The sequence below is a fragment of the Antedon mediterranea genome, chromosome 2, assembly GCF_964355755.1.
Source record: "Antedon mediterranea chromosome 2, ecAntMedi1.1, whole genome shotgun sequence".
Classification (NCBI taxonomy): domain Eukaryota; kingdom Metazoa; phylum Echinodermata; class Crinoidea; order Comatulida; family Antedonidae; genus Antedon; species Antedon mediterranea.
The window spans coordinates 18,091,748-18,118,905 of record NC_092671.1 but is presented as its reverse complement, the minus strand read 5'-3'; the positions used below and the strand labels follow the sequence as shown (position 1 = coordinate 18,118,905).

Below are 27,158 nucleotides of genomic sequence, written 5' to 3'. Positions count from 1 at the left end.
AGAAAGTTACTCACATTTCTAAACAAACAAATGAAAAATGTAAAACAGCATGCAACAACACAAACACTTTTTATTGATGGGAAAACTTTGACGGCGACAGAGGGCGACATCAATGTTGCCTGCTGGATAATTTTATAATAGCTGCTTGTTTTGGTAAATCTGTTTTGGGAATGATTGCTCTCATTATGTTTCGTCAACTGTATATATTTCTATGATTTCATGAACGGTTAAAATAAAACTTGATATTATTATAAATCATGATGATCGTCATCGTCACTGGTTATTGTAAACAATACAAATAAAACTGAAATAAATAAAAAAAATCAAACAGATTGGGTTTTCCTACAAAGCAAAAGGCAATTTATTCAATTATAGCATAACGTTACATAAAGCACTCAAATTTCTTACATAGTTAAAAAAAACAATAGAGGAATAAAGAAAAAATCATATTGTAGAGAGATATTGATCCCATACAGGCTATATCTCGAATGACAGAAAGAGATGACTGATTTATAAGATCAATGGTTGTACACTGTATACAAGAACAGCAACGAGAATACAGATTTACATTATTGAGAAATTATAAATAAGTTACAATTGACGCTTACTACCTACATTATCAGATTTTACATGTATTATATTATATGATAGCTAACACTTACTGTACAACTATGCAACATCTAATAACAAATTTTTTTATTTAAAAAAAACTGTACAAAATTACAGAAGCAATAATTCCTGCACATATACATCAAAGATGTGCATTGTTCTCTGTAACAGAATTTATTATTATTATTCAAAATCAAGGTAGACTAAGCCAAATATCAACTAATAACTACAAATAATTAAAGTTTAATAGTTAGTAAAAAATAAATAAATTACATTGGTAAACATTGACAAAAAAAAAGACAAAAACAATTAAATTATTTAAAGGAAAATTAAACAAACATGATGAATTAAACTAAAATGAGAAGCGAGATTATTTGTTGCTTAGGTAACTATTGCTTTTTCTTCCCACCACGACTATCAACAAATTTGATGATTTTCAGTAAGGAAACTCAAAGCAATTTGTAACATGCTTTCAAATAAAATCATTAAAAATGTACAAAATGAAACAAGATATGATACGTTTGTCCCGTTTTAAAATGATATAGAACATTTTTAAATATGCATTGCCCCTGCGTAACATCCACATTTTGACAATAAAAAAGCACTGATATGAAAAATTTTTAACGATATGCATTTGATGTTGGCTCGTACACCAATCTTGCTAATATATACTTATTACTGAAATAATTCAAACTATGGCTAATACGGTAGATTACATACAGTATCTGCACTCTTATTTAACAAATGTCTGGATAGGTTGGTTTTTTTTTTAAATTCTATACATAGAATAAAAGTTGGGTTTTACCTTTCTACACACAGAAAGAAGTTGGTATTCAACCATTTACTCTTACAAATATAAGCTTCTGCATTTCACTTTTCATAAAAATCATGGCAGACACTCTTACAAATCAGTGTCGTAGAACACTAATCCAGATCGATCTGATGGGTTAACATCTTCTAGAGCTGATGAGGCTCCTAGTTCAGAGTTGCCGTCGTAGTCAAGTCCAGGTCCAAGATCGAGGTCTTGCATCATTGGTTCTATTGAGCCAGGTGTCATGGGGTTGTTTCCAAATGAAGGATCTAAAAAAAAACAAAACAAAATGTAAATGTGGCATGTTTGTGATTAACCAGAATTCCTACAATACTCTTTTATCATGTCCTAGCAAAGTTATACACACACAAGTTATTTGTAGTTGAGTCAATGAGAAGGAATAAGCTACCCCATTTCTAGCATTCTCTTAAACATAAAATAATCCTACTTATGGCTTAGTGCTTTTGGTTGTAATAAACAAACCCAATAAAAATACTCTCGTGAATTTTCAATAGAATATAGAAATAGCCCATGCCTCTACTCAATCATAAATACCAAAATAAACCAGATGTTTTTGAGCAATCAGCTACATATACAGCTGAGCTGCCTAGATAATTTTAAATTGGAATTTACCTTGGTGTTGTCTGAAGTCTTGCTGTGGAAGACTGCTGCGACTGCTGTGGTGGGAATACATGGTAGGATGGTCTTGACCAAGCATTTGTGGGTCAAAGTCATTCTGTAGATAGAAAACAAATTCATTTAGTTGTGTAAACTGCCTTACTTTAACATAACGCAAATTATAATCTGCAGCAAGAAAATAGAACTTAGAAATCCAATATAAGTAAATTGTATATTTTGATATCGTGACCATTTTTTCCACATTAGACAGTACATTTGTTTTCAAAACACCTTCATTGTTTGATTATATACAGTAAGCTCAGTCTTTGCTATCAAAGTTATGTGATGTGCCCATATATGGACATGATGATGTCATATCACTAACATATTTAGGTACATCACACATTTTTTGTCAAACAAGTTTGATAGGTGTAGATAGAGCTTTAGTTTCTTTTACTTACGTCTTGCCATTGCGGACGATTGAAGAAGGAAGATGACAACTCAATAGAGATCCTGCTCTTGTAGTCTGCTGGTTTGTCTTCAGACATCCTGAATAACACAGCAGCGGCATAAGTAGCTACAATAAAAATAAGCATTCAATAACATTCAATTGTTTTTCATCGATTTTTTTTTCCATTTCTTTTACTTATTTAGTGTAGAGATGGCTGTATCATATTTCAGGTGAGATGATCCTGTGTACATATACAGTACGTCCTTTGGGACACCCGTATCAAGGGGACATTTTCCTGTGACATGAATGAGGCAAAATATATGTTTTAACACCCAATAAGGTCATAAAGGTGTCCCTCTGAGTTCAACTGCACATACACAGAACTTTGTACATTATTCAACCATATATAAGCATGATGAACAATATCTTAATAGATATCAGTTTTCAATATTTGATTCTCTTTATATTACATTTTCTATGCACAAATACAAATTGTGTATTACACTATAAAATATATAATTATGCTTTTAACTTACTAACTCCCTCATTGCTAGAGTGTAACAATTCTGTGAGTGGTGCAGTGGCACCCTCCTGCTCGATAATCTCAGCGCCTTCTTTGTCTTGTGCCAGCTCACAAAGGACCCCAGCAGCGACACGTTGGATATTTTCCACATTGGAGTAGAGCAGCTGAAAGAAACAAAACATCGAAAAACAATCAGAATTGTATTTCCTGTCGGATCAATCCCTACTTATATCATAAATGCATACCGCAACCTATATTAATACCACATAAATACCACATAATTTTCTCATCTTTTAAAATATTGATAAGTAGATTAATATCCAACTATAGTAACTGTTTTGCATATGCCTTGCAGCCTTTTAGGCTAAATCATTCCATATATAGTAATATTATGGATCAATTTGATTTTGCTCTCAGGCCATATTATAATTCAGTCTTCCTCCCATGGGATACATTTATATGTTATACTGAAAAGGTAACAAATACATTTTTACATCTTGGACTTGGCAATGTAATCACTGGTATTTTCCTCGCTTCTCTGAAAAACCTTACAATAAATTCCAACATTATTGCAAATTAATTTTTGTTTAAACATTGCTCAGTTCCTATAAAATAAACCATTCTCATTTCTAATAACCTTTAAACTACCTAATGAATATATTAATATTATATTAATAAAGGACAATACAATACAATTAAAATATTAATAATGCCTAAAGGTATAAATCAAGCCAACTTGTTTACTAGTAGAGAACCATTGAAGCAGAATTTCCATTTCACCAAATTGCTAGTTATAATTTAGCATGCTTAACTTCACCCAGACAAGAGAATTTGTGTTTGTTCTTTGTTATAAAAGTGGCTCATAGCTTTAACAAATAGTGAGTTAAAATAAAACCATAGCAGTAACTGTCAGACCTATGGATAGCTACTGTGTAATCATTCTTAATGTTTATGAATGACAATTGTCCCATGTTTGGTTCAATATTTCATTCACATTGAGTACATTACAAAATTATTGTGTTTTTGCTTATTTATTTAGTCTGAACATTGTGGTATGATAGTTGATCAGCTGTTAAAAGAAGGTATTTTACAGAACCCGATACTATTAATTTACAATACCAAAATGTCTAAAAAAAGATGGTATCAAACAGTTAGTTTTAATAAGAAAAATCATAAATGATGGAAGGTAGGTCATTTCGAGGTCAGTAACCTATTAGTTATTCTGTCAAGATCACTTCCTCTATCTAAAATCAAATGTTATTTGAATTTCCTTGCTATAACTTAATTAGGTATTTTTTAAACAAATAGACGATAACAAGAAATACTCTTTGATGTACAAAAAAAAGTGTAAAAACGTTTCATGTAAGATTATTCAATTAAACTTTAAATCTACTTAAGTCTCCGCAACCTTGACAATATTCACAAGATAAGATATGTTTGCTCAATCAATTCTAGTAATGTAGTCATGTCTACTAAACAAATAGCTTGTCAATGTGATTTTAATGGTGGTGCTGCACTAAGATTTTTTTTTAATCTGACCATTCTGTCTAGCCCTACTAAAAATAATTTTTGTCTTGATTTTTAATCAAATAAAAAGAACAATGCCACTCATATAATTACCTGAACGAATAGGGGAATGCTGTTAAGACCACGGATAATGGCACGGTTGTGTGTCTCACGAGCCAAGATATGAAGAGCGCCAACAGAACCTTCAACGATTTCTTCCATACGTACTCCGTCAACTCTGCTTTGTGTGCTGCCATTACTTCCCATTGATGTTCGCTGAGAAGGTAAAGTTGAAAGTGGTTATGTGCTTAACTACTATTATTGAGTACATACTATATATATTCAAATTACTCTCGGTTAAGGGGAAAATGGCAAAATCAGCACTATTGTTATACAATATGGACTATCTGATAACTTAACCACATAAAACTCCAGCCATTTTCCCCCCGACTGAAATGGATATCACCACCTTAATTGTATGTGCACTGAGGTCAAAGTAGAATAACAATCATTAATTGTAGGATCTGGTAATTTGCAATGACCGCATCATTAAGTACACATGCACTATAATATTAAATATAGGAATTAAATGCACCTTACAAAATGACAAAAATTAAAGCACTTACTCGCTGTGTGTCTTGGTGAGCTCGCATCAACAACTGGACAAGACGTGGGAGTGCTCCGTGTTCTCTAAGTGGAGCATGGTTTGCTGGGCAAAGTGCTAGATTTCGAATAAGTCCAACAGTTGCCTATAAATAAAAATATTAATCAATTTAAATGATTTTAATAAGAAATAATACATATGATTTAAATTTTGTTTAAATTGATATAGTTTGATTTGATAAAAACATTTATTTTTATTTTATTGTTTTTGCTTATTTGACAGTTTGGTAACTTGCTTTAAATCACATACAGTACATGATGTTCAATCTGTAGAAAAGTTATTCAAAATCTACCGTCTACCGTACATACATATTGTTGTATGAACTGTTGGTGCAATACAGCTTGCATTATAATGTATAATTAAATAATATTTTATGTGATCATAAAAACCTGGATTTTGTGTCAGAATTCATCATATCCATTACTAAAATATTATTATCAAATACAAGAACACTCCTGAGAGTAATGATGAAATTGTGAATATGTTATTCTGTCTCAATTCATACATTAAATTTATCATTATTTATTACTAAAATTCAACTTTACATAATTGAAAAGCTTCTAGTGAATGTAGTTTTATGAATAATGAGTGAAATATAAAACTGAATACATTTATTTCAATTACTGCAGCAGATTCATAGATTTAATTGGCTCATAGCCCCAAAGCATAGAATAAATTTAATCACCCCTTTACTATCTATTTTCAGATATACACCCTTTAAGCAATAATTATCTATAAGAATATATGATACAGATCTAAATGATAAAATATATTTAATTTCAAGAAGTTTCTCAACTTGAAATAAAAAACAAATTGTGAAACTTTTTAATTATAAAAAAATCTTTCAACATTTAATCCAAGTCAAGGCCAACTGGAAATCATGCATTAGGTAAATCATTTTTTCCATCATTAATCTGTATTAAGATATTTGTTGTTAGAATCAGAATTCATGCAATTCAATTTATGATCTGTTTAGTTTTATTTTAATATGAAAAAATATGTAAAAATTTGATTAAAAAGTTTAAGATAAAGCTTTCCATGTAAAGTTGACAAATCTTGTGTTAAGCTGGAGAATTGATTTAAAAGGAAGGTCAAAACGGGATGAATTAAACCCAAATGGGTCATTCCGTACCAAATCACCCCAATGGGTTTAACCCGTCCGACTCGGATTTTAATGAAAATTGGTATACATGTTCTAGGCTCGCACTGGCCGATCGCCAAGTCGCCATGGGCGAAAACGTTTCTAGATTGGCGAAAAATAAAACGGCTACTTTAGCCATTTTGGCGATGACATATGATAAAATAGATAATTAAATAATCATTTTGGCGAAAGCATAAAGTATAACTAAAACGTCCATTTGTCGATCTCCAAGCATTTATTTTGTTCGTTATCACGTTGTTTACTTCAAGCTCGATTTTTCGTAAACTTGTTTCGTTGTACCAGGCGTCTCTTTGTTATTTCAAAAAGATGGATAGCAGAGGTAGACTGCACAGAGAGAAAGACGTTACACGACACATGGATGATGAAGTCTACCCAAACTATCACGTGTTGTGCGCTGCACAAACGATCGACTACGTAGCCGACGGTCGGCTAATTACCGGGATTGTCTATTTTTTCGATAGGGGTGTACTTTTCAGATTAAAAAGAAACATTATAGTATCTTCGATGAATGATGTCTTAATCTTATCGAAATCAAAAATGTATGCGTTATGCATTTTAGAGTCTTCCAATTTAATGTAGTTTCATATTTTAGCCTTAATAAACTTCCCTCGTGCGTCAGTAGTGTAAACAAAACAACATGCGGGAAATGGTAGAGCCTAACGGGGATTTAGCTAAACACACACGTGCATCTGAGCGGGGCCGGTCGCCGGCTTAATTCTGTGTTGTTTTGTGTAAATAAATAATAATCGGAAATTTCTCGCCCTGACAGAAACGCTTCGGCGCAGTCTTGAGGGATGGAAAGACGTGTACTCTTGTGCTTTGGCCTATATTATCTTACTTTTAAGAACGATACGAGTGTTCGTTTGCTAGGAATTTTCCTCAATATTTTTAGCATACGATATACCGTTGCGTTGTTGTACATAATTTTGTAGGCCTAGGCCGGCTGTTCTGCACTTTCGCACCTCTTGAGCATACCCAATTTAAAAACATTAACCCGCTGCGCGGCGGTGATTCTAGGACACGATTTTCGCCTGGTACGCCATGACCAGCCAAGCGTAAAAAACAAAAGTAACATAGCGTTCAGGGGATTTCAGAAAACTGTTAAATGTTTCTTATTAAATTGATAACTGTATAAATGCTGTATGATTAAAAACAATTTGAAGAATTGTTTTGATCATGTAAAAAAAATACAAAAAAAAATATTTTTTTTAATCATACAGTGATTTAGGCATGGTTCTTTATCTCAATGCCTTACAAAAATGTTCAGGGAACAGTGTATAGACCTGTTGACATAGATAAATTGACTAAAATATTTTTACCACTATATTTCAAAAATTTTAAATTTTGGCTATAAACCGATTCATTTGGCTAAATAAAAAAATTTGACTTTAGCCATTTTGGCTATAGATAAACTGATTTGACTAAAAAAAATATTTTGACTTTCGCCAAATGGCTAAACAAAATGAAATGTTAGTGCTACCCCAGATGTTCGTTGTGCACTCTCATGGCGAAATCTCAAATTTTAACGAAATCGGACCATTATTTTCGGAGATATGCCACACCCAAATTTGACAAAAATGATAAAAACGAACATGTATACCAATTTTCATTAAAATCCGAGTCAGACGGGTTAAACCCATTGGGCATATATTTCATATATATTTATCCATAACCATTATTATCAATAATAGCAGTAATTAGTACAGTCTTGTTTATTTTTTATTCATTTATATGTAATTTTACTTTCTATGGAACAGAGATTCAGAAAAAAAGAAAGATTGAATGAATGTATTGCTTGCAGCCATCAGATGTCCTATCTCCTCAGTTTGCAGTTAAGCTTGAAAATTATAATACCTTACTTTTACATCGCTTTGATATATTGTTAAAAATCTGTCAAATCAATGAGAAAAGCGGAAAAAAGATAAGGTCATGAAGAAGAAAGGGCTTACTACCTTAATTAGAGGCCAGCGAGATGGTGGGTGTAGCAGCTTAACAACAGCTGGTAGGCCATAATGAAGACGTACAGCATTCTGTGCCATTTCAGACTCTGGGTGTCGGCTTGTTAAATGCCGTAAAGCGCAGATCTAGAGTAGTCAAAAGAACATTGAATAAATAACTCAAATGTATATAAAACTTGGAAATTAATGGATTTAGTTACAGAAAGAATTGCATAGCTATAGTTGAAAAATTCAACATTATTGTAATGACATCTTAAATCTCTTATTAAAGGTAATAAGAATTTAATACGGCACGGGATCATATCTTGAATGCCTAGTTTATATGGAAGATCAATATAATCCACAGTGAATGAATAGCATTTAACAAGTTCACATCTTACAGCTGGTATTTTGCAGTTATTTAAATGCATGCAAGATTTCAAAATCCATACATCATTTTAAAATTAATAGGATTTTTAAAATTCAAATGATTAGATTGGGTTATATAATCATAAGTCCCATTAGCCTTACTAATACAAAATCAAGTTTAGGTCTTCACAACATTACTAACTTTCAAATATACTTTTAACACTAAGCTGAGAATTTAATTGGTAAATGAATACATACGGCTGGTTCTGTGATATCTTCTCTATCTCGAGCTTGTAGAATGGTTCCAACCAGGGCTTCAATACCACCAATTTGACAGACAATCATCTTGGCACGAGGGCTGTTACACGTCAGGTTGGAAAGAATACCAGCGGCGCATGTGACAACGTTGATGTCATTGGATGACAACAGTTGTACAAGCATCTGCATTACTCCCTCAATGTCATCCTAAATTAAATATACAAAAACAAAAACAACATTTAGACAATACTGTATTACAAGGCAAAGACTTAAGATCACAAATTTGTTTAATAAACTTCTTTTGGTAGTAAAAACAAGACTTACAACTTTGACATTAGCATCAGACAGATTTCTAAGTGTCCACAGACAGTTCTGAACAAGCCTGTTGCTCTGGTGTGCCAGGTGCATTCCAAGGGCTTGAATTCCACCTGAAAACAAAATAATTTCACACATAGTTACAATATTATATATTCTCAATTTATATTATTAATCGATATATTGCATATCCCAACTAGTATCAAGAGTGTATCCATAGAATTTTCCTCTCACCCCTTGACTGCTACAGTATAATGAACAACATTTTATAGATCTATTTTTTTATTAGTAATATTATATGCGAACGCTACCCCATTTTAAAATTATTTATTTATAAGTGGTTAAATATATAAAAATAATTATGGGCCAACAAACCTATATTACATTATTAGAACTAAAATGTTAAAATATCATAACATGAAAGCCCATGACAATACAACTAAATTTGGATTAAATTAATCATGTGTTACAACTCTTAAAAACTATAGTATAAGAGAAGCATGTGTGCTTAATAAATACTTTACTAAATGCATAATGTAGGCTACATTGTATTTTTGCTTACATGATAGTATAATGGATTGAATGTTAAAGTAATTGTTGAGTCATATATGATTGAATAAATTTATTCCATGTTAATGTCAATTAAGTTAATCATACATTATCAAAACATTAATAATTAGTGTGAACTTCACTTAATTTGTATTCATTAGTGTTAGTGATCAACACTTATAAAAGTAGCAATTATTCACAAATTCATTCATTTGTTCTTTTGAAAGCTCATATTAGAGTGCTGACAAGCATGATTATTTAATAACTTAATAATGCAATTTTATCTAATAAAATTAAGTAAATCTTTATTTACAATATACAGTAAAGTCATCCATAGAACCCACAAAGAAAATGTATGCATAGCAATTATTAGGGAGTTTTCACAATCTTACGAATACGGTAACGAAAATGGGCAGTAAGCCAGTAAAAATCGGTTTCGCATGGCAACGAAATATTGAGGGCGCCTTCCAAAATATGACTGCGGTAAATTCAAGCGAAGCGCAGGTACGTGTACAGTTGCTTGGTGCTTGGCTGCATTGGCCTAGTGTAACATCAAAGCGAATGTGGACTTTAAAAACTGCTATTTATCAAAATTGACCAAGCATTTTAGTAAATTACTTTAGTAAATTACTTTAATAATAAAAGTATAATTATATTATAATCATGAATCATTCCCGATTCAAATGCAAAATGTGTAAAATAGATCAAAAACTATACTCGTTTTGTAGTTACGAATGACTGGTGATATTCGTCAACACGAATACGCTTTACGAATATGAAATGGGGATCAGCTCAAAAGTTTCACAAATGTGTGACGTATCCGTTTTCATTATCGTATTCGTAAGGTTGCGAAAACTCCCTATTATTACAGGGTTCAAACGCCTAGAACCCCCTCCTTCAGCCAAGAAACATTTCCCCAGAAAATAATAGCTGCACCATTATGAAAATGTTTCCATACGTGTTTGATTAAAAAAAAAAGACAGAGATAATAATGTATACATCGCTTTCACAAGATTAGGCACTTTATCAATGCAGGATATTATTATCAATAATGTACTACTATCATTTTTTTTTTTTTTAGAAAACCATCACTATAGATTAATTTTTAAAATGCGACAAAAGACACAGAAAAAATATCTTGAAATAGAAACTCATAATGTATATTAACAGAGAGTGAATGCATATATTCTAAAGTAATTGAAATCAACATCTCTGTGGAGAGCAGGTATGATTGCTCGCACATTAATTTGCAGTGAAAGCCATCAGAGTAGATTTAATACATGTGAAGCAACTACGCATTACATGTAATTTAAATTTATAATATGTATCATGCAGACAAATTTATGTTCAGCTGTATATGTTATCTTCATAATAAAGTATGCATTGAATAAAGTCACAACTGTTGTATACAATTAAATATTCTATATAGGAATATAAAAGATAAAAATAAACACATTTTAGATTATAACTTCACCATTAAATATTAATTATATATTTTCAGAATTAGAATAACTAATTATAATTTATTCGTTCACCGTATGTTAAGATTAATCAAGCAAATCAATTTATTTTGCATATTTGTTTATCATATTTTGTTGAACAATGATCATTTAAATTAATATGAGAACCCACATGCGAATGAGCCACTAGTTTGTCCACCATTGAAAGTTAAGGAAGAGAGTGAGAAGAAAACAGTGTACAGTAATACAAACATATTTGTCAAAAATAGTTTATAGAAACTAGAAATGGAAGTAAATACAGAGTCTGAGGGTTTTAGTACAGAGTTTCGAAATGAAACTGGTAATAAGATTACGAGTTCAAACAAAAGGCCAACCCTGTTGGGTCAGGCTGAGATAATGTAAGCCCACTGAAAGCCATATTATTTTCTACAAATGTTACATAAAAATATTCACACTGAAAACACCTGATAAAAAGAAAATTGTATATGTTATGTTTTGAAAACAACCTAGATACCAGCAGTCAATGATTGGTTTATTGTACAGTATACTTTAATATGTGTTAAATGTCATCAATGAACAATGTTTTGGAGCTTGTATGAATGTAAGTTATAAATAGATTTACCTGCTTCACATATTGCTGGCTTGTTGTTAGGACAGACTGAAAGCACTTTCAACACTCGGCTTGTTGTCCACAACAGTTTTTCATAGGTGTATGTTCGCATAATATGAACGAGCATAGCTGGTCCGTTGCTGGCCAAAATAATCAACTAGTGATAAAACATAAATGAAATTGTTATCCTTACAAGATGTTTTTGAGCTGCTCAATTAAGACATTATTTAAAGGTTACAAGATTTCATGCTATATCAGCTAAACAAACAATTATTATCACCTTCACAAAATGAGGAAATGGTAAGAAAGACATTATACTGTACCCATTTATCAACATTATTTTATTTATGATATAAAGACGAGGGTGCAGAAATTAACTCATAATCTCACACTCCTTGAGATGGTTGAAATAAATAAATAGAACAGAGTATTTGTAGATGACTCAACTCTAACAGGGTTAAATGATCAGAATATTTCTCAAATTATTTCTTTAAAATAAATCAAAAGTTTTTTCCACATCTGATAAATAGCAGAATAAATTTCATTGAATCTCTTTAAAATACTAAGCTTAGAGACGCAAATGCTTTTCTAAGTGCACATATTAAAGTATCATGTCAATCATACACGTCTCTGGAGATTTTAAGTTACAACAAGTATCATGTGACCATCTTACCGCATCGGTTAAACAAAGATCAAATAATTCTACAAAACCATTGCCGATTTTCGTAAATGTGTGCTTGTATAATGACAGTAAATATGCTTTTCATTAATTTTTTTCTGTTTTAAAATACTGTACATAAAATAAAAATTGAGATTATTACATGTAGCAATATTGTAGTTTATTACATGAAGCTAATAGTTCTTCAGTATACAGTACATATAATATACAATTTCATTATGTATGTATACAGTTCAAGGATAAAGGCTATACCCTTTGCCTTAAGGTAAATTTACAACACATTTTAAATTGCCTGATATACAAAATGAATGAATTTATAAAATATTTATAGCTTTCAATTTAAAAAAAGAATAAAATTCAATTGTACAGCTTGGAAACCATATTTTCTTTATTAATATTCTTATTTTAATTTATTAAATTATTATTAGAATAATCAACTATCATTTTCTGTAGAACCTCAGTATTTCAGTTTATTTATGCTTTAGACAGTATATTTATTTATTTGTTAAATATACTGATTTATAGTACTTTGTTAAATGTAATTTAGTTTAATTTAGATAAGTATAGTTTCTTTATATTTTGTCATTTTAAAGAGGGCCCCTGGATAGCAGCTGACCTGCAGGTTCAGCTAGAATGGTTAGGTTCTAAATAAAGTTGAAATAAATTAATAAATAAGTATGGTTAGGCTAAAACTAATTTGAAAGGCCAACACCCTTTTCTTCTCCAATTCATAAAATGGAAGGGTGTTTTATTCAAACATCAATCAAGAAAATAAATTTGAGGAACTATATTGTTCAAGACAAAGCCAACAGTGCTTTCTGACTCACATATTTGGCTGTTGGCGGCAATCCTTTGACCTGCGGTATATCAAAGAATGATTGATGCATTTCGTAAAAATTATTACTTTTGTAACCATTTAAAAAGATCATTCTATGGTGTATACTTTAACGGAGGAAATGTTTTAAATTAAATACATCAAACTAAAAGAGTTCAGGAACTTCATTTGACAAAAAACAGTACCCCCAATCAAATAAAACCGTTTAAGAAATTCTATTTTTATGAAACAATGGAGTTTAAGGAATGGTTTAATTTATAGCAAATTTAATCAGTTGTTTAAAGCAACTAATTTTGTATATATCCTGTACTGTAGACAGCAAATTAAACTTACATCAATAATAGCGCCATGTTATGTCTTTAAAAGTAACTGTTCTTGTTTAATTAAAAAATTATAGAACACTAATTGTTTAATAAAGGTATTGCTATCTAAACCATGTAGTGTATGACTCACTTGGTAAGTAAACAAAAATGTAAACTTTTGTTAACTATTTTTAGGGTTAAACATCATTTGATAAACAAAATAAATAAAACAAAAAAACAATGAAAATCAAATAAAAGTGATTGAATCATGTAGTGTACAACTCACTTGGTTTATTAAAATGAAACAAATTGTTAACTATTATATTTGGGGTAAAACCAAAAAATAATGTTTTACTCCACAAAAAAGTAGTTTTGACAAACACCAAACGAGTGACTACATGATTCAATTGCATTTATGTTTGTTTAAGGAGTTTGCTATGTTTGTTGAAGGTTTGCGAGGGTTTAGCAATGCCGGCTTAATAATCTTTGCATCGTACAACCACGTAAATCTACTACTACTAGCACAACTTACCTTGCTTTCTTGGTTTCCGTATGCCAGGATCTGTAGACAGTCTGTTGTAATGGCAAGGAACTTGACATTCTCTTTACTAAGAAGTGCCACCATCTTCTGTATGCCGCCATTAATGCGGACAGCCATCTTGGCTCCTTCTTGATGAAGAAGCAGATTGTGTAGAGTGGTGATGGCGTAAAAGAGAACAGACTCGATTGGTGAGCTGCAAGATATTAAAAATACAATTATTTTATGGTTAATAGTATGTTTAAAAAAGGCCTATTCAAGTCAGCTGTACTGCTGTAGTACAGCTGTACAGCTTTGTTTACACTGTCAAACTAGTTCGACAAAAGTGTGATGGGACTACTAAATATGGTAGTGATATGCTATCATCATGTCCATATATGGGCACTTGTGTAAAACAAAGTTGAATAATAAATACATTTTTAAAAATTGTGATCTGACTAGAAATATTGCCTTGTGTATCGTATTGTATAAGTCAAATAAAATAATAAAAATAATGTCTGGGAACCAATTGCTAATTATGCTTTAAATAGAAAAAGAATTATCTTTCGCATCCCATAAAATATTCTTTGAAATAATTAGACAAACTAATCTTTTTAAGATTAGTTTAGAACATATCTGATATTAAATATTATAAATCTAGGTTGAAAAATCAATACAATTCAACTTTGCTTTTCTCCAGTTCAGTTTATTCGAATGATTAACTATAAATACTACGCCCTAGGCATGGTTAAGTTGAAGTAGATATTGTTATGCGCAAGTTATTTAATTATTCTGTTTATGATCTGGAGCCAAGAAGGTGGGTCCCTATTCAGTATTCAAAATGGATAGAATATTCTCTAAATTAAACATTAAAACTGGTTTACAGAGTTAAAAATTAGAAGTAAACATTCTCAATGAGACGTGCCTTCTCGGATGGGACTCTCAAAACAACATATTTTAAATTTAACTAAGCAATGGGTTATCACCATAGATTTTTAAAATTTTAATTTGACTGAGAATTATAACATTAAAGGAAAATGGCTCAAACTTTTGCATATGAATTTTCATTTTCTGTGCCGCATAGCCAACAAAGTATCAAAAGATTACCTTAACAGTTTTATCAGCAATGGAATACCACCGCTTTTCCAGATGGTCAGGAGTCCAGCTCTGTGATGTGACAAATTGTGTAGAGTACCTGCTACACACTTAGTGACCTCTGCATCATTACTGTTAGCCATGGCTCGAACTAATGCTGCAACAATTTGTGGAGAGTTCATGATGGCATGTCGACTGGCCTCCTTCTTTGACAGCTGGTGGACCATTAGAGCTGCTTGCCCAACAACAACCTATATTTTAAATAATTATTTTATGTATATAAACACAAGATATCTTTCATCATGAAAGTAATTCCTATACAGTGCTAACAAAACATTGTACAGCATAACATAGAACATAATTATTTTTCTGTATCTTTTAAAAACATAATTTTCAACAACAAAAAATGTGGACGTGTAATAAAGACTGAAATTTATATCTAACCTTAGGAACTTAACATAGGAATAAAAAGATAAATGCTTCCTACAAACCTGATCTTCATCATTGAGAAGCTTGGTCAACTCTGGAATTGCTCTAGTGGCTAGGTCTGCATCATCCTGGTAGTTGATCAGGTTGACAACTGCATGCTTCAGCATCTGAGATGGCTCTGCCAATCTCTGTACAGCAGTTGGATGTTGAGGATCAAACTGTGTTGAAGGGATCTGTGTTCCCTCTTCCAATGTCTCGGGGTACATTGCAGCACGAACTCTCTGTGAGCGTGTTTGGTTTAACTGTTGGTTCATTTCTGTAAATAAATCATATGTTTAAGATAAACATTTTATTGATGGTTCAACAATTTAATGTTATTCTTTATTCTTGGAAAGGTTGAACATAATCCCGTTCAATGATTACTTGATTAATTAGTTTGTGAACTGGCATATTTTTTTACAAAGATCAATAATTTGAGAAAATGCATCAATATAGTATCTTAGTACATAAATATTACCCACCATCAACTTGTTCTTGTGTGTAAGTCGGCCCATAATTCTGGTCCCAGTCTTGGTACATGTTTTGGTCATCTTCATCGTGAAGACTCTTGCTACTGACAGACGGTGCTTGTGTAGTTGCCCCACTCTGGATTCCTGAATCCATTCCATAGCCATGACTCCATTCCATTGTTTGCTGCATTGGATCAGCTTTAGGCAGGTCTTGGAGACCAGGGCTCATGTAGCCCCCTCGTTGCTTTTGTCCTGGACCGGCATGATACTGGGAATACAATCAACTTTTGTTAACTGATGAAATCATTTTAATCTGGATATTTGTACAATTACAAATAAGTTGTAAAGTAAAAAGTAAAAAACAGGCAGTGGCTGATGTTTACAGGGATATACAGTACTAAAGTAGATGATTGGAGAAACAGATCAGTTAGTTACACAACATACACATGGTTAAAATTAACACTTTGGCCAAGTATTTACAAAACATAAATAAATATTTAAAATCCTTAATTTGTTATCACAATTTATATCCATGTTACATTTCTAGCCAATAACCTCATTGTTTACATTTTATATTTAACAAGATTCTCCAAATAAACTATTTTGGTTAGTACTGTACGTTTAAAATAAAACATGTTAGATAATAATTAAAATAATTTTATAAAATAATGCAAAAAAAGCTATACTGTTAATGCAATTGAAAATTGTAATTTTTTTTTAATGAAATATTTTAATTAGCAATTTTTTTTTAAAGCTAAATTCTAGTATTCTACAGTAATGCATTCAATATCAATATAAGTGGTAATGTATCAGGATGTTCACATTAATAATGGATTACATGAATGAAAATTAAGAATAGAATATTGATATTAAAACATTAAGAAACCCTAGTATTCATTAAGCAGGACCAGAGTTAGTTACAGTAGAGGACAAAAGAGCAATATGCTGCAGCTTGTACTGCAATTTGTGTTTTTGTTCTCATTCTAATAGTTATTTATTGACATAAATTAATGCATGATTACAATACAATACAATAGATAATTATCAAACAGAAGTGAAATGAGTTATGATGAATAGCAAGATATTAAACGTGGGCGGGGAGCCACAAGATTCACTTCCAAGTAGCCACCAGAAAGCAATGTAGTTATTAAATGAACTTGCCATACCGGAAAAACTATAAATTGTATAATTTAAATGTGCCAAGATTTAATTATATATACAGTTATTAGAACAATGTTTATGAATGAGAAACAGATATTGTATAATTTTTAATGAATATGAGGAATGGGACTCATATTTTGATATATTTTCATGATGAATGAAATTGTAAATTAATAACAGAATTATTTTAACAAAAAATATTACAATGAAGTGCATTTATGAATATGAAGCATGGAAAGCGTTAATTCATGTTAATTAATTACAACAGACATGTACATAGTAAAAGTGCAAAAAATAATAAATTTCAGTTTCATTTAATTTGTATCCATCCAAGCCAAAAATATATTATTTAACTTCTCAATCTGTTTTGTTTAATAATAATGACAGATATAATGACTCTAAATTTTGGGTATGTAATGATTGACACATAGGAGGTATTGTTTTGTAATGAAGCGTGACTAACCCCGCCCACATTCATCATCAGTGGTTGGCGTTCTTCTTCAGTCTGTGGAAATCAAGGAAAACATGCCAGACGAATAAATAAACATTCAAATTAGTATTTGCATATTTTACTAATTGTTTAGCTTTGTTTTTTTTAAGATTCTAGTTTTTTTTTTAAAGCATCTATCTACTGCTCATACTGAAGGAAAGAATCCCAGAAGAATTTTCTTTCCATTATTACTAACTGTAATTTAATATAAGAAAAAACAATACCATACTGTACATTCACATTAGTTAATAATATTTATTTATTTGTTTCTTAATTTAGGTTATTTCGGTGTAAATAATATCCATTTTCACTGTGTACAACAATCTTTTATAGCACAATGTCTTGTACAGTACAGATAATAAATACTGCAACATTTGGACGCGTAGACTACGTTTCGTACGCGTGGCAACTTCGTAGGTTTCGCGTGGCGTAATCTACGCAAGCTAACATGCTACGCGTAGTCTACGCGTAGCCTACGAAGCGAGAGCTAGGAGGGGAAATTCCAATGTTCAGATTATTGTGTACTGTGCTGCACCACACACGGAATTAGTTAACGAATTTGAATACTACTGTAGTTTTCATCAAATTTAAAATGCGAGTTAATTACTGTGAAGTAATAATAAATGTATTAATATTAGTATATTAGTATTAATTACTGTGTGTTGGTTGTGTTAAAATGGGACATTTATTTTTATGAAAGAAGAACAAGTGTACATATCTATCACCGATCGGCCAACGTACGGCGGTCGTCGTATGTTTGTGTGAAATGGCCTCCGGCTAGGCCTAGCTAGCTAGCTAAAAAGGTAGGGTTACCGGCGTACCTACTGACAGTTTAATTTTAAAATATGTGGTACGCCTATAGTACTTATAGGCCTACTTAGTAGTAGTACTGTATGATAATCCATACTGTGTACAAGCGTTAAATACGATGTACATGGCGTGAAAATGTGAAATAATATGGTATACAGTAGCCTAGGTGACGGAAGGATATTTCCTCGATACGACAGTTTTCGCCGTGAAGCTGCTGTTTACCCACGTGTGTGTATCGCGCAGTACAACTCTACTGTCTGAACTATGTTTGTTTACTAGGCTATAATGAACGATGTTTCGTTTTAAAAATGCGTTTAAATGAAATATTACGCTTATTTAGTACTATGGGATAATATGAATTGTTTAAATACTGTAAATGTCAAAATAATAGAATACAAATACGATATTATTTGCGTATTATTTTTGTTCCAACGGAAATCGAGACGGATCACTCCATTCGTAATTCATTCGCCCAGTGTGTTTATATCCACGTGTTTATGATCCGCGGATGGATACTCTCTCTGAACTGTACTTTTATGTTTTGATTTTAACCTTCAAGTTAGTGAAGTTCAACTTTTATTAAATAAAGTCTTGCATATTTCCTAACCCTAAAATGTTAATTATAATTTATTTTTATAACTAAAATAACATTTATTTGAATACTATCTAATTTATTATCGCGCATGACTAAAAAAAACAAAACAACAAGATCAGGCAAGCACATGTTATGTGTCCTCCGATCTTCCTCCTCTCTGCTGATGACGATGGTCTAAACGACCTGTAACTTGACCCTCCACCGATCCTCTGCTGCAGGTTGTTACAATAGCTAATAATGGAGTTTGATGTACAGTTACGACAGTTTCAAACCTGGATATTTTTTTGTTTAAATGAAACATACTGAGTACTGTATTAATTACTTATAAAAAAATTAACTTGCAATTTTAGGCCTACTACTAATACTATTACTATGGAAGGTAGTCATAATAACGGCCCGTCATCAATTCATTTTGTACACTAGCCTGGCCGGCGATGCCGATGGTGAATGTACAGCAGTCAGCAGTAGGCCTAGTTAATTAGACTTTTCGCGTCTAGCCTAGGCTTTGAGCAATTTTAATTGCTATTTTCTTTAGAAAAATTTGAATTTCAAGCATGTTTAATAATGATGATGATATTATTGTATTGGCGAAACAATCGTATCATTTCTATTTATTCGAACTTTTCGTAGCCTGCTTAGCCTAAGCCGTCGACGATGTACTTGTACACAGTTGAGTTTGGGGAATTCCCACACACAGTTGATCACAACGTAGGCTACGAATGCTACGCGTAGCCTACGCACTACGAATGCTACGCCACGCAACCGCCACGCGTAGACTACGTTACCTACGCGTGGCAAATGTTGCAGTAGTTTTTATCTGTACTGTAGGTATTCAAACAACAACATTGTAACAATAAAAGGAATATTAATATTTGAATTTATACTCTTTCAAAGGCTAATTTCATATGTATGAATATATGGATACAAATATACAATTTTAAAAAAAGTAGTAAATTATTAAAAATTGCAGCCCCTTAGAAGAATACTTTGTTGTACTTTCAGGTTACAGCTTTAATTAAATAAACCAACGACCTTTGACACAACAAACATGATTCCCATGTGACCATTGTCACACAGTAGCTATTAAAATTTATTTCTATTCTAAAATAAGTTTAAACTCTTAAAATCTAACTAATGAACTTAATTTTTAAAAATTTAAATCAAAACAATTATCAGTTATAAAATGTTCTTTTTAAAATGAATTTCATTCATTTAACAATTCATGCATAATGATGAATTCATAAGCAGCAATACCATAATGAGTTTGTAATTAGTTATGAAATTATTCATACAGTAATTTTTTTAATTGTTATGATTAAGCCATATGTCAGAAAATTAGTATTATTTGAAGATTTATTTTACCTGTTGAGCTTCCATCTTCAGTCAAACTTCAACTTTTTGTCCAAATATCTGTCAATTTAAGTACATAAAAATATTAATAGTAAACAGCAGATGACCAAAATACTGTACTTAGTGTACAGTAGGTGTAGAGTATTTCTTGAAACAGCTCTGAAACACACATTAAGTCAAAATAATAAAAATTTAATTATATACTGTAGTTGATAAAACAAGACAATAATGAAAAGTACTTATTTAACACCTCAATGATAATAATCATAGTGAATCACTCAGCTGTTACTGGGAGTGGTACAATACTATATGTATACACTAATTGTTGTTTTATATAGTAGTAATAGTAAACAATGAAATAGCAAACAAAAAAACACTTGTGTCAAATGTATTCAATTCAAGATTTAATTTATGGTTTGTGTAAACTTGTTAAATTAATAAAAATTAAATAGCAAGGTATACTAAACCACTAGAATGCATACCAGTATTATACTGTTAAACCTTATGTCTAAATTACAATCTGAATTTGATTAAAAAACAAAAACTACTGATTTTAATAATAACCTTTAAGCTGTACTGTATGAAAAATGCTAATACATTATTACAAAACTTTAAATGATTCACATGATTACTGAACTATAACCTTCCCATCATTTATCAACTGAATAATTCCAAGTAATTGAACATCGAAAATAATTCAAATGTATGTTGTAAGATTTGTCATGCCACAATAATAAATCAAATCAGGGCTCGAAATTCACGCTAGCAAACTAGCATTTTGCTAGTAGATTCTTGATAATTGCTAGTTGAAAATTTCAAAACTAGCAAATGTTTGCTAGTGTAATTTTTGGAAAAATACGTACTTTTTAGCTTAGCCACGCTAGCCGCCAATCGCTATGTCGACAACGGCTAATAGGAACCACTTTGGTGAAAACAATTGTTTCATTTACACGCCGCCAATTTACGTCAAGGAAACGCGAATAGCACCGTGAATCATGTGGTAGCATAGTTGTTAGCGATGTGCATTATAAACAGCAAGCTTTTCCCCAACACAAAAGCATGTGCATTTAGTACGTCGCTAAGGATTAAATCATCAACCACGTGATCACAGAATACGCGATTATCAATTTAGGGATTTAACAAAATAAATATTTTGCCTACACAGTGGTCGAAGCGCGTATTTAATAGATTCGTAAATAGTAAACACCCCCCCCCCCCCCCACTTAATGGACTCTTCCAATTTTGTTTATGATCTCGCGCTCGAGAAGAACGTCTTCTCGGCACACCACGAGGTCCTGTTGTTTGTGCGATGGATTTTCTTATGCCTATTGTTTACCTGCGGAATTAAATTACACACACTTTCGCATCACAACTTTAATTACTGATTGACACAGCAATGGGCAAAGGATTCATCAAAGAAGAATACGTTGAATAAAAATTCACTTAAGAAATGCCGTAAGCTGTTTTCAAACTATTGATCAGCCCACTATTATTCCAACATCATGCCTCTCGTGCGATAGGGAATTTCCTCGATAGAGACGAGTGGAGCGCGAGAGACGGCGGAGTGAGGCGGGCGTAGCTTGGACGGATTAGTTATGGCCTACCAATTTCGCTCGGTGGCAATTAAATTTAATGTTTTAATTACGTCTGGATATAAACAATATAAAACTCAGTTTTGTCATCGGCAATGATATTTTATACATAGGCCTAGTCAATTTTGTTCCGCTTCAAACTTTAAAAGTTTGATGTTTCGACCTAAAAAAAAGTGGGCCGAAACGTCTCGGGACGAATCGTCCATAGGCCGAAACGCCCTTGATTTGACTAGCATGAAAGGATGTCTTGATCTTTTTTTAATTAGGCTAAAAAGGGTACTACTACTACTACAGCTTTGCCTAGCTAGCTAGGCCTACACCTAAAAGCTAGGCCTAGGTCTACACCTAAATAAATTCAGATTTGTGTAGAATTTAACTATTTTATCGAAAAAAATATGTGATTGCTAGTTATGCTGCTGATTTTGCTAGTTAATTTTTTTACAACTAGCAAAGTTTGCTAGTCGAAAAAAAAGTAAATTTCGAGCCCTGCAAATAGTTTAAATTACTAACCTACAGTAGTACTTTACATGAAAATTGCTATTTTAATCAATTTAAAGAATGAAAACTAAATGAATCCTGGACATTAACATAAAATAATGAAAATATAGAAACCGTCAGAGGGCAGGTAAGCAAGACTGAGCTCTTAACAACAATAACTAAAGTAAAATTTGTCTTAAACTACTGTACAGTATAAAAACATCAATGCCATGAAGAAACATTTAATTAACCTGAGACAGAAATTGGAATAAAAAGGGAGACATTTTTGTATGCTTGATTTAAAGAAGCTTTATCAAGCCTAGACTCATAAATTGCAGAGACCAAAACCAAAATAGTTGCACAAAAAATCTGCCATCAAAATCACTGCTATGCTATACAATACATACAGTATGTACATATGCTCACAAGATACAGTCATAACTGCTGAAAACAAAATCAATAGTTATTTTTAAACTTGTATACTAATTATACTAATAATACTAATTATAATATACTGTATACTTACAACTAAAGTTGATAATCACAATATTAAGATTACAGTACATGAACAGTAGGTTTAAATGAATGTCTATTGAATCAAACTATGCCAGGGATCACATTTTAAGCACAAACTACTGTAAGAATAAAAATGCAAGTCAGCTACGTTCACTAAATGTCTCTTGAATATCTCAATAAACAAACTACCTTCCTGTTTGGCGTGCTTCACTTTTATAAACAGAGAAACTGCCGACACTTTATTCTCACTTTTAATAAAAAGTGAATGCTTGAAATCAAAAGAAATCATTACAATGACTTTACAACTATTGTTAAAAAACAATCACACAAATGATATTTCCTCTATGTGTACAGTACAGTAGAAAAACAACTATATTTCAAAAAATTGTTGAAATGCAAACAAAAACATTGTTTTTATATCCGTATTTATTCAAATAAATAAATGCCCTGCATTGAATAAACTCCCAATATAACATCGTTTTGAATAAACAAATAAAAACACCACAGGACACATTCTTAATATCAATTGTGTTGTATTTTGTCTTATTTAGAAAAAATATATATAATTATGTGTTTTCATATTACACTAAAAAATAAACGCCTTCTAATATTAAAATATTTAACGCCTCACTAAAAACCCTATGTATGAACAATAAACTACAATATAATAAATTACTGTAGATACTGTACAACAATATAGCGATATACAGTAAGTCTCAATAGTGAAATATTGATGGTGTACAGTATTTAATCAAATCATTTATTGATAATTAGTGACATCCAAACTCCATTACCCAGATCATCATCATCTTTAAAAATTTAAGAAATAATAAGAAATACCGTATAAAAAAAAACAAAAAAAGAATACTGTATTTAATAAAGAATATCTCTAAAAGTACAGTATATTGGATATCCCCACCAAAAGTATAATTACTCTAAATGCTGTGCATCAATAAAAATTAATTTTATATGATGTTGATTAATACAAATATTTCAGAATAACAAAATTTCATATCCAAAAACGAATGGCCACTGTAAATGTTAAAATTTAAAAGATTGATGTAATAATAAAAACCCTTATAGGGAAATTTAACAATCGGTCAAAACAGAAAAGCATTAAGTATACACATTGCTTGAGAAACTCAACTCTTTGATGAGCCTACAAACTTAGTTTATCTTAAGACCCCTCAGGGGAGTTGATATCCCTGTAGGAAGCAATACTCAAGTAAATCTCCCACTTCATTTCCTACTCAATTTGGGATTGCTTCATATGAACAAGTCATTCGCAATTAGTAAAGCTAACACAAACATCTTAACAAACTACCACCAGAGATTCGCAAAGGTGCCATGGTGTAAAGTTTTGAGTATGGTTTTAGCTGATCCTCACAAAGAAAATCTTGCAAAAGGAATAAAGTGTCACATTCTGTACACTGAATAAGAAAAATGTAAGCAGAATATATAGAACTAATGTTTTATTGTAGTTAATTTGACAGACTAACAAACAAAATAACTTACCATAAACATATTATTACACACATTTTGACTGCCAGAGGTTCTTCCAGTTAGAAACTGCCACCGCCAGCGTTTTTAGCCCAATTCGATGTTTTTATTAAAGCTGATTGAAACTATGTATGTGATCTAATTTATATATTTAAATCGCAATGTAAATCGTAATAGTAAAATGAAAGTAACCCACTTTTTTAGTTTTTCGTAGTTTCGCGCAAGAGATAATTGCGATTTTGTGCAAGACATCACAATATGAAAATATCGCCCGGTGAGACCAACAAACAACGAAAAAGTTATTTACACGGCACCGATAGGCCTATAAAAACAAGTTATCACTATCGAAAAATGTATTACATTTTATAAATCATAATCTTACATCAATGTTTCGCCAAAATCCACATAGTAAAGACACCAGACCTAGTTAACCAGGCCTAAAGTTGGTCCGGAACCGTTTTACGACGACTAGGCCTAGCCTAGATAGTAAACTGATGATAATATCCAAACCATTTCAAAACAAGTCTGTTGCGTGAAACTCGGTCACTTTCAGTAAAACACCAAAACAATTAGGGTATACATATAATAATAAAATTGAAGACTTTATATTGAAATTGACTCCATTATTTTTTATTCAGATAACAAACAAACATGTCAATCCACAAAAACCTTTGTAATGCTTCGGCGGCATAGCTAGCGCGCGACCGATACACAATGCGCCAAGCCATCGCTCTACGCGCTACTGTGATGCGCGGTGTTTGTTATTTTACCATTTTGACAGTCGTTCGTAACCAGATTACTTACTTTCAAATAGTAAAATATTCCCGGTCCAAACCGAATATAGTGTTCATATTTATAGTATATACCAATAATTAACCGATCTACCGGATTTCGTAAAAAAACGCAAAACACGAAGATCTTTGTGTTTGGCAGTCAAAGTGTTAAATTTAGACAAATGACTTGAATTGTTGCACATAAAAAATAGTGATAAATAACAAAATTCAAACGGTGTGATTATTAAAATTATTTTATTTAGCCCGAGCCAAAATTGAAGTGTAAAGAATATTGTTTATAGTACTATGGTAATCCCCCAAAACTATAGGCCTAGCTACAGTAAGCACGCTGATAGCTGGGCACTGCCGCCACTGCTGGTCAAAACAAGATCACACTCTGATCCAGCAGCAGGGCCTAAAATAAACATTTACAGTAGGCCTAACTAATTTACACTTACAAATAATAATTAAATATACTACTAATCTATATAAATAGACAGAACAAAAAGAATCAATTACTAGTATAATATAAAACAAAAATAAACCGTCTTTTAAGACGTTGAACCTAATCTCTGTCTGGGCGTTGATTTCCAAGACAAATTTACCTTGGTGAGTTGCCCATCTATTCAACAAAATCATCTCTCTTCCGGTATTAAGGATACATCTGAGTGCCCAAACTTAAACATCAAACACCATGTAAAGAAAACTATTAATTTGGTATTACATTTGACAGACTTACCTTGAGTAAATGGCCTAAACAGCCCTTGTCCTTTGAGAAATGTTTAAGTGCTTAAAATTGTTAATTTTGTATAATATTCTTGATAAAATGAAGAAAAATCACTACCACCACACACTAAGCGACGCAACTGAACAATAATCAAGATGGCGAATTTAATCTACATACGCCAATCGGTGGTGAAGTAAAACCGCGAATATGATTCGCGATAAGAAATAGTTCCACTTTGTTTTATTTTTTTCAATATATTATTTCAATAACTGTTAATGTTAATACTACGCATATATTATATTTTCACAGTCTGTATAAAATTGCATATTTTCTTTAATTCACACATTTTAAACAAATAAAAAGTGATGTTTACAAAATGACGAAAAGCAGTAAAGTGGTCTCTTTTTGTATTGTATTGTTTGTACCTGTTTTAGTCATTGTAATGGAATGTCTATTATAATTTATAAATATAGGTGTTTGTTAAATCGCTTTTGTTTTAAATTAGAGTTAATATTACGTACATCTACATTACGTCTAATCTCATCGTAATAAAATCCTATTTTTGTACAAAATAAAAATAACCCTGTATACATTGTAAGTACATACTTATATTTTTAATAACAGCCACAACAATTTTGACTTAGTGTTTGTATAGAGGTCGCTGTTCCTTTTTTATAACGGTCAACTACCTTGAGGAGGTACATTAATCTCACCTTTATTCCTGGTAAAACGAAACCGGATCTCTGATTCGCCCCCGCACAAATACAAATACAAATACGCAATATTTTACATAACAACAATGGCTTATTATAATGATTTGTTTGCAAATGGATGGCAATTGCGAATGGCCTTCTGCTTTAAGTTTATTTCATGATTTTCTTTGTAATTTTTTTTGTCAAAGTGTCTACAGAAAATACCCTTTTTTTTCTGGAAAATTCCTGCAATTTTGTAAATATAAT

General features: G+C 31.6%; 1 protein-coding gene across 2 annotated transcripts; it reads right to left on the bottom strand.

Moving 5' to 3' along the window:
* Nucleotides 1-332: 332 nt before the first annotated feature.
* LOC140040645 (catenin beta-like) lies at nucleotides 333-26,360 on the bottom strand. Of its 2 annotated transcripts, XM_072086727.1 has the most exons (17): nucleotides 26,212-26,360; nucleotides 20,627-20,674; nucleotides 17,833-17,874; nucleotides 16,221-16,476; nucleotides 15,762-16,015; nucleotides 15,283-15,521; nucleotides 14,191-14,392; nucleotides 11,855-11,999; nucleotides 9,233-9,336; nucleotides 8,909-9,115; nucleotides 8,297-8,428; nucleotides 5,145-5,267; nucleotides 4,633-4,794; nucleotides 3,026-3,176; nucleotides 2,500-2,615; nucleotides 2,054-2,156; nucleotides 333-1,689 (listed from the first exon to the last, which is right to left on the bottom strand). In XM_072086727.1, exons 2-17 carry the CDS (start codon nucleotides 20,639-20,641, stop codon nucleotides 1,511-1,513), a joined length of 2,430 nt encoding a protein of 809 aa, XP_071942828.1. In that variant the 5' UTR covers nucleotides 20,642-20,674; nucleotides 26,212-26,360; the 3' UTR covers nucleotides 333-1,510. The 2 variants fall into 2 exon arrangements, with proteins under 2 accessions (XP_071942828.1, XP_071942829.1); XM_072086728.1 differs by lacking the exon at nucleotides 17,833-17,874.
* Nucleotides 26,361-27,158: the final 798 nt, after the last annotated feature.